The sequence below is a fragment of the Oryx dammah genome, unplaced genomic scaffold, assembly GCF_014754425.2.
Source record: "Oryx dammah isolate SB20612 unplaced genomic scaffold, SCBI_Odam_1.1 HiC_scaffold_25, whole genome shotgun sequence".
In the NCBI taxonomy this organism is placed as follows: domain Eukaryota; kingdom Metazoa; phylum Chordata; class Mammalia; order Artiodactyla; family Bovidae; genus Oryx; species Oryx dammah.
Window position 1 is genome coordinate 20647398 of NW_024070209.1, and position 15418 is coordinate 20662815.

The window sequence follows — 15418 nt, forward strand, 5'->3', positions numbered from 1 at the left end:
AGTGAGATGGGATCATGATCCACAAAAATTCACCTCAGAAGAATTAAAAATTAATCTCAGAAAGACTCAGAAGGTTTCAAAGAAATACAGTTATAGGCAAAGAATATATTCTATGGCTAAGCATCAAGGCTTGCAGCAAGAAAACAAAGCCTGCTCTACTGCACCGTTTCCACATCTATATCGAGTCCCTGTTGGCCTTACCATATCGTCCCAAATTTTTCCAGGGCCTCCACAAGGTCTGCTTCCACTACAGATTCGCAGAGTCCTCGAACATGGACAACAGGTGAAACAGAAACTTTATGATGACTTCCACCAGCCTCCTAGCAAGATAAAATAATTTCTAGTTAAAAAAAATTGCATCTTTTAGTAAATCCAACTCTGCATTAAAAAGCAAAAACTTATATAAAAATCCCAAATCAAACTGCAATCACAAAAACTGAACAAAAAGTTCCAGTTAATATAAGGGTATTCACTCCATTTTTCCTGCAATATAGATTAATATCATCTTTTGACCTTGTTTAACTGATTTTCTAGTTCCACCGTGATTTGAAGTTACTCAGTACACTTGACAACTTAAATTTATACAAGGTACCATCTTTGCTAAAGTACCAGTATGGATGTGAGAACTGGACCATAAAGAAGGCTGAGCGCCCAGCAATTGATGCTTTTGAACTGTGGTGTTGGAGAAGACTCTTGAGAGTTCCTTGGACTGCAAGGAGATCCAACCAGTCCATCCTAAAGGAAATCGACCCTGAATATTCATTGGAAGGACTGATGCTGAAGTTGAAGCATCAATACTTCGGCTACCTGATACAAAGAGCCTACACATAACAAAATACCCTGATGCTAGGAAAGATTGAAGGCAGAAGGAGACAACAACGGATGAGATGGTTGGATGGCATCACCGACTCAATGGACATGAGTTTGAGCAAGCTCCGGAAGATGGTAAAGGACAGGGAAGCCTGGTGGGCTGCAGTCCATGGGGTCGCAAAGAGTTGGATACGACTCAGCAGCTGAACAACAACAACCATCTCCTGCTGAACAAGGAGTACTCAAAAATACAAGCCTTGGAAATTCCCTGTTGGTCCAATAGTTAGAACTGGGTGCTTTCACTGCCAGGGCCTGGTCAGGGAATTCAGATCCCACAAGCTGCACAGGCACAGCCAAAAACAAATAAAAAACACAAGCCTCTCTGGGCTTCTGTGAAATACTGTGTATCTTTGAGTATGCCCAGCAAGAAGCTTTAAAATATACAGTCTTATACTTTATTTTAAAAAGGACCATGTAGGAGAATTAGCTTGAAAATGAAAATAGCTCTCATTTACTTATTGAAGTCCTATAAATCAAAGATTTATATATACAAATAGCCACTGAGCACCACTCTTACATCACTTCAAAAACAAAGCAACGTAAGTGTCCATCAGCAGATGAATGGATAAAGAATATTATTCAGCCATAAAAATGAACTTTGGGGACTTCCCTGCCAACCAGTGGTTAAGATTCAGTGTTTCCACTGCAAGGGGTGCAGGTTGGATCCCTGGTCAGGGAACTAAGATTCCACATGCCCCAAGGCTCAGCAAAAAAAAAAATCTTGCTATTTGAGACAACATGAATGGAGCTCAAGGGTATTATGTGGAATCTAAGAAAACAATACAAACCTACAAGCAAAACAAAAACACAGACTCACAGTTACAGAGAACAAATGGATATTGGGAGGGGAGGAGTGTGAAATAGGTGAAGGGGCTTAAAAGGTACAAACCTCCAGGTATAAAATAAATAAGCCATGGGATGTAATATACAGCATAAAAAACATAGTCAGTAATATTATAATAACTTTGTAAGGGACTGATGGTTACTAGATTTATTATGGTGATCATTTCACAATGTATGCAAAGTCAATTCACTATGCAGTACACCTGAAGCTAACATATTATACATAAACTATATTCCAATTAAACAGTTTTTAAAATGAAAGGAATGAAACCCATGTACAATTCATATATATAACCAAAAAAATCTATTAAAGGAAAAGGTTCTTCTCCCACAAATGGCAAGAAAGGTTTTTCCTTCTAATCTAAAAGAGCACGTTTTACCATTAAAACTTAAGAATCATTTTAAGAAAATTAAATCCCTTTATGGCTATTTTTAAAGACCTACCAACTTTGCTTTATTATAAAGGCTGTTAGAAAATATTGTAACAGTCTTGTGCCCAGCTAATTAAAAATGTCAGAATCTAAAAATCTAATTTAAGTATATAAGTAACCATGAGATTACTCTGACACTCTTGTCAAAATTGAGTCCTTTGAAAATATTAATTCAGTCCTTGGAATTTCATTTGAATTGCTTATGCTGAGTCTTTTCTAAGGTAAAACCGACATTCATTACATGCTACTAAGTCTGAAACAAATCATTTTAATTGCACACTCTGTATACCAACATTCTATTAGCAGCCTAAAGAAATGAGACTGTTTCGGTGAAACTCAACAACCAAATGGACATTATCATCATTAAGCTCTTAAATACTACTGGATGACAATAATTCAGGAAGAAAGCTCTAAATAATATCTAAAAATCTAATTTAAAGACAACACAAAATACAAATAACAAGTTTTACTCTAAAAATAATTAAACTACAAGAAATAAGACAGCTATCTCCTTTGATCCTTAGAAATGAGCTGCCAAAGGTGAAAGTGTAAAATAAAACTCTACTGGTCTGGGCTCTTCAAAAAGTATCAAAAATTAGTGGAAGGAAGACTTCAGATTGAAGAGTAAAGACAGACAACCAAATGCAATATGTGAGGTTTCATTTTATAAGATAAAAATTGCTATAGAAGTCATCTTAGGGAAAACTGAAGAAACTGAATTATAGACAGGATATTAAATAATAGAAGTACTGACTGTCTGAAAAGTAAAAGCGAAACTCGCTCAGTCGTGTCCGACTCTCTGACCCCAAGGACTATACAGTCCATGGAATTCTCCAGGCCAGAATACTGGAGTGGGTAGCCTTTCCATTCTCCACGGGATCATCCCAACCCAGGGATCGAACCCAGGTCTCCTGCATTGCAGGAGGATTCTTTACCAGCTAACCACATGGGAAGCCCAAGAATACTGGAGTGGGTAGCCTATCCTTTCTCCAGTGGATCTTCCCAACCCAAGAATCAAACAGGGGTCTCCTGCATTGCAGAAGGAATCTTTACCAACCGAGCTATCAGGGAAGCCACTGACTGTCTAAGGTACCATTACGATGGTAATGGCTATATGAAAAGCATATCCTTATTCTTAGGAAAGCTGTGGTTTTTAAGGATGAACTAGCATAAAATTCTCCAAGCCAGGCTTCAGCAATATGTGAACCATAAAATTCCAGATGTTCAAGCTGGTTTTAGAAAAGGCAGAGGAACCAGAGATCAAATTGCCAACATCCGTTGGATCATCGAAAAAGCAAGAGAGTTCCAGAAAAACATCTATTTCTGCTTTATTGACTATGCCAAAGCTTTTGACTGTGTGGATCACAATAAACTGTGGAAAATTCTGAGAGATGGGCATACCAGACCACTGGACCTGCCTCTTCACAAACCTACATGCAGGTCAGGAAGCAACAGTTAGAACTGGACATGGAACAACAGACTGGTTCCAAATAGGAAAAGGAGTACGTTAAGGCTGTATATTGTCACCCTGCTTATTTAATCTATATGCAGAGTACATTATGAGAAATGCTGGGCTGGAGGAAGCACAAGCTGGAATCAAGATTGCCGGGAGAAATATCAATAACCTCAGATATGCAGATGACACCACCCTTATGGCAGAAAGTGAAGAGAACTAAAAAGCCTCTTGATGAAAGTGAAAGAGGAGAGTGAAAAAGTTGGCTTAAAGCTCAACATTCAGAAAACGAAGATCACGGCATCCAGTCCCATCACTTCATGGGAACAGATGGGGAAACAGTGGAAACAGTGTTAGACTTTATTTTGGGGGGCTCCAAAATCACTGCAGATGGTGACTGCAGCCATGAAATTAAAAGACGCTTACTCCTTGGAAGAAAAGTTATGACCAACCTAGATAACATATTCAAAAGCAGAGACATTACTTTGCAAACTAAGGTCCATCTAGTCAAGGCTATGGTTTTTCCTGTGGTCATGTATGGATGTGAGAGTTGGACTGTGAAGAAAGCTGAGCGCCAAAGAATTGATGCTTTTGAACTGTGGTGTTGGAGAAGACTCTTGAGAGTCCCTTGGACTGCAAGGAGATCCAACCAGTCCATTCTGAAGGAGATCAACCCTGGGATTTCTTTGGAAGGAATGATGCTAATGCTGAAACTCCAGTACTTTGGTCACCTCATGCGAAGAGTTGACTCGCTGGAAAAGACCCTGATGCTGGGAGGGATTGGTGGCAGGAGGAGAAGGGGACGACAGAGGATGAGATGGTTGGATGGCATCACTGAGTCGATGGACGTGAATCTGAGTGAACTCTGGGACTTGGTGATGGACAGGGAGGCCTGGCGTGCTGCGATTCATGGGGTTGCAAAAAGTCAGGCACGACTGAGCAACTGAACTGAACTGAACTGAAGTGAAACAAATCAAAATTTAAGTCATTCTTTAAAATATGATGTTAAATGCAATCAATATGATACTTAGAGGCAGATATAATCATCTCTAAGATATCTGATATGATCTATGATCATATCATATCATATGATCTCAGATATGATCATATCTGAGATATCTCACCTCAAGGCTGAGAACATATCCTATAACCCCTATATATGTCCCTTATTCCCACTCAATGACTCTGCCTTTCATGAGTTTACCTACCTTGACATTTCTCTAAATTAGTACCCTTTTCTTGAACTTAAAATTTTCTCATCCTTTCTGTAGTTTATTTTAAAAAGAAAAAAAAAAAAAAAAAGAAACCCTAGGGTTGTTTCCAAAAGTAAAACTGATATATTAAAGATATCTTTTCAAACTATATTTTCACTATACCCCTCATTTTCCCCCCAAATACTAACATTTTTCTTAAATCAATACTTTATACTATATACTGGTGATAAGAAATCTGAAATCATCTTCAGACCTTCCTTTGCTACCCTAAAAATACTTCCTTTAAGCATCATACTATGCATCTGAATCTTAAATTGGTAAGTCAGTACTGTTTACCCCATCCACATATTAATATTTTGACTATGTCTTCTAAAGCTTAAAGAGTTTCTCATATAGAAGCTCATTCTGTCCACTTCAGATGTTTAGTTATCTAGGCTCTCTCCTGGTCTATTTATAGCTACGATTTATCAGACTAGAAACAATATTCTGAATAAGAACCCAGCAAATGGAGGCATGCCTTCAATTTATATGTGCCTGTTTTCTTTTTTAATCACTCAACCCCTTTTTTAGGTAAACTGTGTGATCTATAATGGAGGCATTTTTTGGTCCTCACAGAAAGCTACAGACCAGTTACAAACACCCTGCCCCTCTCCAAAGGCTATCTCAAAGACAAACTCCAGTAATATAAACCTTGAGTACTAATTTTGACTATTGCTGATTGAAAACCAGGCTCGACTAAAGAATAAGGGAAGCACTATAGAGTACAAATGAAGCTTCCACAATGAGAGAAATGAGAAGGGTCCACTAACATTTCTCGATACAGTGAAACTATAAACTCATAAAGGCAATGCTCAGTGTCTTCAGGCTGTTTTTGCTTTCCCAACATTTCCATGCATAACACATGCGCAACACCAAACAACATTCTCTGTCCTCCTATATAGGATTAAAAATGAACAACCTCAAATTGAGTAATCCTCATCCTCCAAAACCAAATGTGCACAGAACCACTGCAACTGATGATTATAAGCCTCTCCTTAAACACCCTCAATGACAGGGAAAAACCTTGTGAGACTATTACATTTTTAGAAAGTTCTTCATAATCTGCATCTAAATCTGTCTCCCTGTAGCCTCCTATACAAAATGACCTGTGAAGTCAGACCAGTGTTTGAATCTTTGGACATTTATAGGCTTTGTGATCTTACACTACTTACTTTAACCCTTCTGAACATCAGTTTCACTTGTGAAAAAATAAGAAAACGAAATCCTCATCACTTAAAATTACAACAAATAAAAAGGACAAGTACAAAATGTTGAGCACGGTGCCAGATGTAGTTACTAAACAAAAGCTCAATAAATATTAATCATTGCCACCCTCATCCTTATCTTCATGTCCCTCTTTTACATAACCTTTCTATTTGTAATGATTTCTGAAATCACACTGAAGTTTACTTTCAGGCTAAATATCCCCCAGATTCTTGTCATTCCTCTTATGATTATGATCTTGAGTACCTTCTCTATTCTGGTAATTGTTTTCTGGATACATTAGAATTTATCAAAGTAGTACCAAGAAATGAGTGCAGATGTCTAGATATTTAAGATTATTATTTAAGATTATTCCCCCCTTTTACTCTGGATACTTCACATAGGTGAAGGACCAACTAGTTTCAAGGGGCAGATGCAAGTATTTTTTTTTAACTTACGTTATGCTTAGAGTTAACTAGTACATGGTCTTCAAGTCAAACAATCACATTGCTTGGTCTTTTCTTTCCTTACAATAAAGCAGATCCCAAATACAGCAAGTCTTTTAATTTTCCTTTTCAAAGTTTTAAGGTACATTTGATCATATAACAAAGATAAAAAATGAAGAGTCATATGATTCAAATAACTTTAAAAAAAATAATCTATCTTTTTGCTAATATGGTAGAAATCCTATGGTTTTGTCTACCCAAAACTCTCTCCTCCTCCTTTTGGTTAAACACAAAAACAAGCAAACAAAAACACCCCAGTCCCACATTATTCCACTGGTATTCTCACTCACACAGTCTAACTTCCCAACTTTAGAAGTAGTCCAGTGACTCGTCAGGAGTAGAGAGATATTTTTTTAAAAATGGCTTATCAGAGGGGATAGTTACAGACACTGAGGAACAGGCTGTGTTCTCTTTATTTGTTAGCGAAAACAATGTAGGCCTAACTTTATCATTACATAGAGGAAATAGGGGCTTCCCTGGTGCCTCAGAGGGTCAAGTATCTGCCTGCAATGTGGGAGACCTGGGTTTGATTCCCGGGTTGGGAAGATCCCCTAGAGAAGGAAATGGCAACCCACTCCAGTACACTTGCCTGGAAAATGCCACTGATGGAGGAGCCCTGGTAGGCTATAGTCTATGGAATCGCAGAGTCACAGAGCTGAAACATGGAAAGAGACAGAATCTAGTCCCTATGACTTCATCTAAATCGCTAGATCACGAAATGCCTAAAACTATGCCACAACTTGGCATTCATAGTTATATGGACCAATAAACTCCCTATACCCCTTTTTGTTTTGTTTAAGCTCACCTGAGTTGGTGCTGTGGCTGCAACTGCAAGCTTTGAAAGTTGTATTCAATTTCACAGAGGGAGAATAAAGTGCTAAATGATGCAGAATCACACATTTTTTAATATGGAATTTTTTAAACTATTATATCCCCAAGAATAGCGCCTAGCACATGATAGGGGGCTCAAGTATTATTTTTTTAATGAGCTAAGAGATCACAGTGATCATCATCTGGTTGGATTTCTAATCCAACCATCTCATGTGATAGGTAGCAAGTTGAGTTCCAAAGAGATTAAGTCACAAAGCATGCTGGTAGCAGAGCCAAGACACCTGCTTTGGTTGGGCTTACAGCTCTCTTAACAACACTTTTCACTTTTATGTACTAACACGAAAAAACAGTCACTTGTTAAAACCAAAAGGCAGTAACACCTACCAATTTTTTTTTTGGCTCTGCTGCCTGACACACGGGATTTTAGTTCCCTGACCAAGGACTGAACCCCAGCTCCCTACAGTGGAGGCACAAGCCACTGGATCACCAGGGAAGTCCCAGAACCTACTACTTTTCATTTACTTTCCAAAACTAAACCTAAAATTCTCACTCCACTGCAGCAGCTTAGCTAAATAAGACACAGGACATTACTGCTACAGAAGCCTCGAGGCTCTGGCACTTACCTCTGAGGTACACATCCGTGAACTTTTTTATTCTCCAGAGTGTAATTACTATGCTCACTGTCACAGTCTAAACTCTTCCTGTGGGAACTAACGAAGTGACTTCATCCCATCTCCCATTCTATATTCATCCCAATAAGCCATCACAGTATCATCACTGTAATTCAGATCATTAAAGCTTGAGATAATAGTGTGTCTTAAATTCAAATGAGATTCTTTATGTAAGGCAGACAGAATATTCTGTTTGGAAATCCTGGATCCTTATTTTTATCTTGGCATTTTGCCATCTTACAGGTCTATTTATTAAAAGTTGAGAAACTTTAACTTTCACCTCATCACCAATCACTTTAACAATTTTTGATTTGTCTTTTTAGTCACTAGCAGAATAGAGTAAAAGAAAAACTTAAAAGTCTCTAAAGTGAATTAGTACTCCATAAATTTTTGATACCAATCTTTATAAAAGCAGAATTTTTTCTAAGTAACCTCCCAATTCTTCAATTGGTTTTGCCAAGTGAAGAGCTAACATTCTGAAATCTAGCTGCTTTCTGAAAAGTTTTTTGGGGGGCTCCCAAATCACTAGAGATGGTGACTGCAGCCATGAAATTAACTCTTCTTCTTGGAAGAAAAGTTATGACCAACCTAGACAGCTTAAAAAGCAGAGACATTACTTTGCCAACAAAGGTCCATCTAGTCAAAGCTATGGTTGTTCCAGTAGTCATGTATGGATGTGAGAGTTGGACTATAAAGAAAGCTGAGTGCCAAAGAATTGATGCTTTTGAACTGTGGTGTTGGAGAAGACTCTTGAGAGTCCCTTGGACTGCAAAGGGATCCAACCAGTCCATCCTAAAGGAGATCAGTCCCGAATATTCATTGGAAGGGCTGACGCTAAAGCTGAAACTCCAATACTTTGGCCACCAGATTCAAAGAACTGACTCATTTGAAAAGACCCTGATGCTGGGAAAGACTGAGGCCGGGAAGAGAAGGGGACAACAGAGGATTAGATGGTTGGATGGCATCACCGGCTCAATGGACATGAGCTTGAGTAAACTCCAGGAGTTGGTGATGGACAGGGAGGCCTGGCATGCTGCAGTTCATGGGGTCGCAAAGAGTTGGACATGACTGAGCAACTGAACTGAACTGAAGCAGATAGATATTTACTATTAATATGATCTTGAAGGTGATACCTGCTAAATTTAAGAACACAACTTATTCCACAAGGATAAAGTAATTGTATAATATACAGCATGAACCTCCATAAACTTTATTTAAAATGTAGCCCAAAGAATGCAAAACACTCTGGGAGTTTTCGCTCTTCAAAGCAACAAAAGACACAAATTTGAAGTGTCTTAATTTCTCATATCCAAACTACAAACTTATTTCTCTTTACACCTTAAAAACATCATTTACAATGAATAACTGATCTTTAAATCAGGAGCATCTGTATAAACTTTTTCTTAAATACATCCTCTTTAAACCTAGTTATTATTAAAGAATCAAGAAAACCCATGAAAAGCCAAACAATGTAAATCTCTGAAGTCTTACTGCACACTTTTACAATCTTCCAGCTAGTGTTGAAGAGGTTACCCATCATTGTACCTAATCTGCATTTACCTAAACAGTTTGATCACGAAGTCTTCTGGGGCTAGGCTGAGGTGGAGTCAAACCCTTCTCAGTTAGATGAATTACCATATTTCTGAATGATGATGCACTAGACAATAAATTTCTATTCAGGGCATTCCTGTCCTAGTAAAGTTTTATTATGTACAGGTTTCCACAACTGCAATGATTTCAAAATAGTATCCAAAATTACATGAAGAAAAATGTTTAAAAACAGGAAAAATAACCCTTCATTAGATTCAACAATGCAGTATTGGCTTTACTATTAAATAAAAGCAATTCATGCTCTTCTAAGAAAAAAAAAGCAGCTAAAATCTGAATTTATAACTCAATCTACATACATTAGTTCCTGCCTGGGTTAAAAGCTGCATTAGATCAACCACTGAATTACAACTTCAGGTACGGAAAGCACGAAGTTCAACTTTCACATTTTACAAAGAGAACTGTATGCGAACAGTAGTTAACTGACTTTACCAAGGTCACACATTGTATACTAGCTAAGATTTCTGACTCCCCAAGCCCTGCCCAGAGCTACTTCCACTATTAAATACAACGCACTTTGAATGTATTAATTATACATTATTTTCTTTCCAACATCTAAAACAATAGTATTGGCTTAATATTTAATCTGTTTTCAAAAACAATTTTTCGTAAACTGGTTAAAATATCTTGAAGACACTCAATGGAAGACATTTCACGCCGCCGCACAAAAACTCAACCAAGCCTTTTGGCAAAAGAAATATGCTGATTCAATGCATCTAAATATCAGTTATAATATTCCAACATTCCTGTTTTCAGTTTCCACGTTGGAATTGATTTTGAACTGAAACTTCCTAAGAAGAAATGCACTTTTATTCACACTTTCAAGTTACACTCTGAATATTCCAAATAGCTAGGTACAGAAGTTGAAAGCAGTATCTAGCCATAAGAAAACTATTTAGAGGAAGACAAATTTCCTTTTTTAAATGTCTTGCAACATTATCCTCTTTGTAAACTCTACGTTCTACTGACCAGAATTTTTTACGTTAAAATGCAAACAAGAGCTGAAAGACTTCTGACTTCTAATTTGCCTCTTATAGAAGGTGAAAAACATTTTAATCTGATATTAGAACATGTGCACAATTTCGAAAATTTCAGATATAGGTTTTTAAAATCAGTTAGAATGTGTTACAAGTTTAAAGAACACCTAAGTCATAAAGACAGCTTACGTGCACCAAAAATGGCAAAAAAACTTTTGCTTTGCTTCGCGTCCTTAAAGTTTCCATTCAACTGAAGTTGAGTTACCACTTGCTCCGGATGAAACGATTTTCACATTCCTTCTGCCTCTATTTAAGCTTTTTGATGCGAAAAAACAAGAATTTCGGAACGTGTGTCTGATGCAGTTCTGAGTTCAGTTTTATGGAACAAATTGGGAACAAACTGCCCAGGAAAAACTGAGACTTAAGATTCCTTTTACTTTAAAGTAGCGGTATGCGAACACCTGCCAACATATTTTATTTTTAATCGAAGAGCCGAAAACTGTATTGAGCAATAACCATGAAACTGGGGAGCAAAGCATGCGCGCCAGGCCTAGCAAGAATAAAAAATTTTTAATTAAACCTTGAGGGGAACTGGGTTGTGAGCCCCACAGCGTAATCTGTCACTGAGCCGAGGCTTCCTCAGCACCTAGGCTTAGAGATCCCTGGGCGGTACCGACGCCACCATCCTGTGATCTAGACCAGCGCGCGGATGCTGCAGGCTGGGGGCTAGGGGCTGAAGGGAACCGGTTGTCAGACGCCCGTCAACCGCCTGAGGAGTTTAACAAAGCGCTACTCGCGCATCAGAGCCCCCCGGAGCGGAAGCAATGCCTCGCGCCGCCCCCCGCTCGCGACCCTCCCTAAGTTCAGGGCCGGCAGTGGACTCGCAGCGGGGCCTGCGGCCAGGCCGGGGCCGGACTCGCGTTCGGGATGCTGGAAACAGGTAGGACGAAGACTAAAAGCCCGAAAGAGAAGAGTCGGCGCTTCCCGACCCTGTCAGCGCCGCAAAATGGGAAAACGAGGAGGGCGAGAGGCCCCGAGGCCGAGTCCCAGCCGCGGAGCCCTGCTTCCCAGGGAGCCGCCAGACTCAGCTGACGGGGCGCCACGCTTTGTTACCGGCTGTGAGAAGCTCCGGCCGCCGCCGCCGCCATCGCCCCCGCCCCGGGACGTCGCTTCCCGGCGGTTCTCGCCTTCCTCGGCCGAGTAATCGATCTCCCCCTCCTCGGTCTTGAGGCGCTTGGCCTGGCTCTCGTAATCCCGGTCCTCCTCGTACGTCTCCCTGGGGGAGGATGAGGAGGAGGACATGGCGGCGGCCAGAGGGACCGGCCGGCAGGCCGGTGGGGGTGGCGGCGGGGCGCGGGCCTCGGACGCCGCCGGCCAGTCCTCGTCACCGGCAGCGCCTCTCCAGCAAAGATCTGCGCGGACGAATCGTCCGCGGGAGCCCCGCGCCCAGGAGCCGGGTGGCTGCGGACGGCTGGCGGGATGAGGAGGAGCCCCGGGAAGAGGCTCCGGAGCAGCCGCTCCCCTTTATCACAGGGCCGACATCCAGCCTCTCCCTCCTCCTGCGTCTCCGCTCCCAGCCCGAAGGAGCGAATCTAAGGATGGGGACGCGACCGTGGCTTCCGGTCTTCCCTCCTCCCCTAATCCGCTCCTAGCCGCCCAGGCCGAGCCTCCGCCCCCGCCTTCAAGGCAGCAGCCCGGGATCGAATCCAGCCGCAGCCCTCGGGAAGCGCCCCCCTCCCCAGTCCGGGCCTCGCTCCCTATTGGCAGAGGGAAAAGTCGACCAGGCTTCCAATTGGCTGTAAGGACTGTTCGTCAAAAGCTGCCCACGGACCGGCCTCGTCCCCCTACCCCCCACCAGGCCCTTCCGAACTTGCGGCTGGCCTGCGAGTCCTGACCGGGTAACGCCCGCCGCGCGCTGCGCGGGAACCGTTGCTACTCTGCGGCCGTTAGCGCTATTGCGCCAACCCTCGGGGAGGTGCGGAGTGAACCCCAGCGGACGAGGAGGCGTGCTGTGGAGCCAGAGCTGCGGGTGTTAACCACCCTCCCGCTAATTTAAATGCTTTTATTACTTCTCTTCAAAAGAGAACATTCCTGCCGATACACCTCACACAGCACTGAAACTACAGAGGGTGAAGAGAGAAAAGAGCTTAGAACCGTGAAAGTAGCCTTCTCCCCATGTTATGTTCAAATCTGATACGAGTGGGTGGACTCTCCCACCTCCCCTAATTAGATATTCCAGAACAGTCAGCATTTCCTGAGGTGCAAGTCTGAGGAAGAAGCTCCACTGGGGAGACTTGTCCGTTTGATCAGTTAGCACTCCTGGGTCTTCTAGACCCTTCTTTCCTGAAGATACTGAGGACTTATTTCAAACTTCCATATAAAGTTTCATCCCAATCCTTTCCTTTCTGGGCGATCTATTTGTTTCATATTTCACGTGATCATTTATTCTTTGGGGGAGATAAGAAAGCCTATCAAAAGTGCCTGCCTTTTGGACCACAGAGAGTTCATTTCCTCTGTGGAAACCTGAGGCATCTGCAAGCTTCTCATCTTGTAATAGGGCCCTTTATACCTACCTATTAGGATGTTCTAAGGCCGAGAAGCGCTTGGAGACAGGAACTGGGCTCTTTTCATCTTTGCAAAGCCAGTTCCTGAACAGGCCCCTGCACACAAGTTATGCTCTCAGCAAAACAGAATGAGCGGGCTTTGGGAAATAAAAGTCCAATGTCTTTCAGGAGAGGAAATGGCAAAGCTCAGGAAACCTAACTGCCTCTGTGACTCGAACCCTTGAAGGAGTGCCTAAGACCAAAATTCACTTGTTTCAGATGTCCTGTCCCTCAGATGCTTTCCTAAATATGGCTCTTCCTTTCCTAATGGTGTGGATCATTTCCTGCCCCAGCCTATTCTCTCTCTTTCCAGTTATTTCCTCCCAAAGAAAGCCATTTTTATTTATTGCTGACAGTGCTTTCACCTACAGTGTTTTGTACTTTATAATTTACACTGCTGTCATTTTAGGATCCAGTTGCAAGTTTTTTCACAACACAGTACAGCTAGACTCAAATTCATGTGCGCCTGCAGGTATACACTGATCAACCAAAAAACAAGTAGAATTTTTTTTAATTACTACAATAAAATGAAAATAGACGTATCAAAGAGGAACCTTAGATGAAGAAACATTGACGAAGCATTGAGAACAATGAGCAGAGCCCAATGGCCTTGTACAAACTTTCCAAATATCTTGTGTGATAGTGAACATATTTAAGTTCTCAAAGCCTACGTCCAACCTATGGATTCAGTTGACTTCAGTCTCTCAGTCTTATCTGACTCAACTCCTGGAGTTTACTCAAACTCATGTCCATTAGGTCGGTAATGCTATCCAACCATCTCATCCTCTGTTGATGCTATCCAACCATCTCATCCTCTGTTGTCCTCTTCTCCTCCTGCCTTCAATCTTTTCCAGCATCAGGGTCTTTTCAAAGTAGTCAGCTCTTCGCATGAGGTGGCCAAAGTATTGGAGTTTCAGCTTCAACATCAGTCCTTCCAATGAGTATTCAGGACTGATTTCCTTTAGGATGGACTGGTTGAATCCCTTTGCAGTCCAAGGGACTCTCAAGAGTCTTCTCCAACACCACAGTTCAAAAGCATCAATTCTTTGGCACTCAGCTTTCTTTACAGTCCAACTCTCACATCCATACATGACTACTGGAAAAACAATAGCCTTAACTAGATGGATCTTTGTTGGCAAAGTAATGTCTCTGCTTGGTTGGTCATAACTTTTCTTGCAAGGAGTAAGCGTCTTTTCATTTCATGGCTGCAGCCACCATCTCTAGTGATTTTGGAGCCTACTGTTTCTCCATCTATTTGCCATGAAATGATAGGATTGGATGCCATGATCTTTGTTTTCTAAATGTTGAGTTTTAAGCCAGCTTCTTCACTCTCCTCTTTGACTTTCATCAAGAGGCTCTTTAGTTCTTCTTCACTTTCTGCCCTAAGGGTGGTGTCATCTGCATATCTGCTGCTGCTGCTGCTAAGTCGCTTCAGTTCTGTCCGACTCTGTGCGACCCCATAGACGGAAGCCAACCAGGCTCCCCCATCCCTGGGATTCTCGAAGCAAGAACACTGGAGTGGGTTGCCATTTCCTTCTCCAGTGCATAAAAGTAAAAAGTGAAAATGAAGTCGATCAGCTGTGTCTGACTCTTAGCAACCCCATGGACTGTAGCCTACCAGGCTCCGCTATCCATGGGATTTTCCAGGCAAGAGTACTGGAGTGGGGTGCCATTGCCTTCTCCAATGCATATCTGAGGTTATTGATATTTCTCCCGGAAATCTTGATTCCAGCTTGTGCTTCTTCCAGCCCAGCATTTCTCATGATGTACTCTGCATATAACTTAAATAAGCAGGGTGACAATATACAGCCTTGATGTACTCCTTTTCCTATTTGAAACCAGTCTGTTCCATGTCCAGTTCTAACTGTTGCTTCCTGGACTGCATACAGATTTTTCAGGAGGCAAGTCAGGTGGTCTGGTATTCCCATCTCTTTCAGAATTTTCCACAGTCTATTTTGATCCACACAATCAAAGGCTTTGGCATAGTCAATAAAGCAGAAATAGATGTATTTCTGGAACGCTCTTGCTTTTTTAATGATCCAGCAGATGTTGGCAATTTGATCTCTGGTTCCTCTGCCTTTTCTAAAACCAGCTTGAACATCTGGAAGTTCACAGTTCACGTATTGTTGAAGCCTAGCTTGGAGAATTTTGAGCATTACTTTGCTAGTG

At 41.4% G+C, this 15418-nt stretch overlaps 1 protein-coding gene across 2 annotated transcripts in view; it reads right to left on the reverse strand.

The window, feature by feature from the left end:
* Positions 1-12487, reverse strand: part of HNRNPLL (heterogeneous nuclear ribonucleoprotein L like) — a 37529-nt gene extending 25042 nt beyond the window's left edge. For both annotated transcript variants that reach the window (XM_040224663.1, XM_040224662.1), the window contains exons 1-2: positions 11760-12487; positions 202-320 (exon numbers count right to left, since the gene is read on the reverse strand). In XM_040224663.1, the coding sequence (XP_040080597.1) occupies positions 202-320; positions 11760-11948 (308 nt within the window). In that variant the 5' untranslated portion in view covers positions 11949-12487. The remainder of the gene's footprint in view (positions 1-201; positions 321-11759) is intronic.
* Between the last annotated feature and the right edge of the window lie 2931 nt (positions 12488-15418).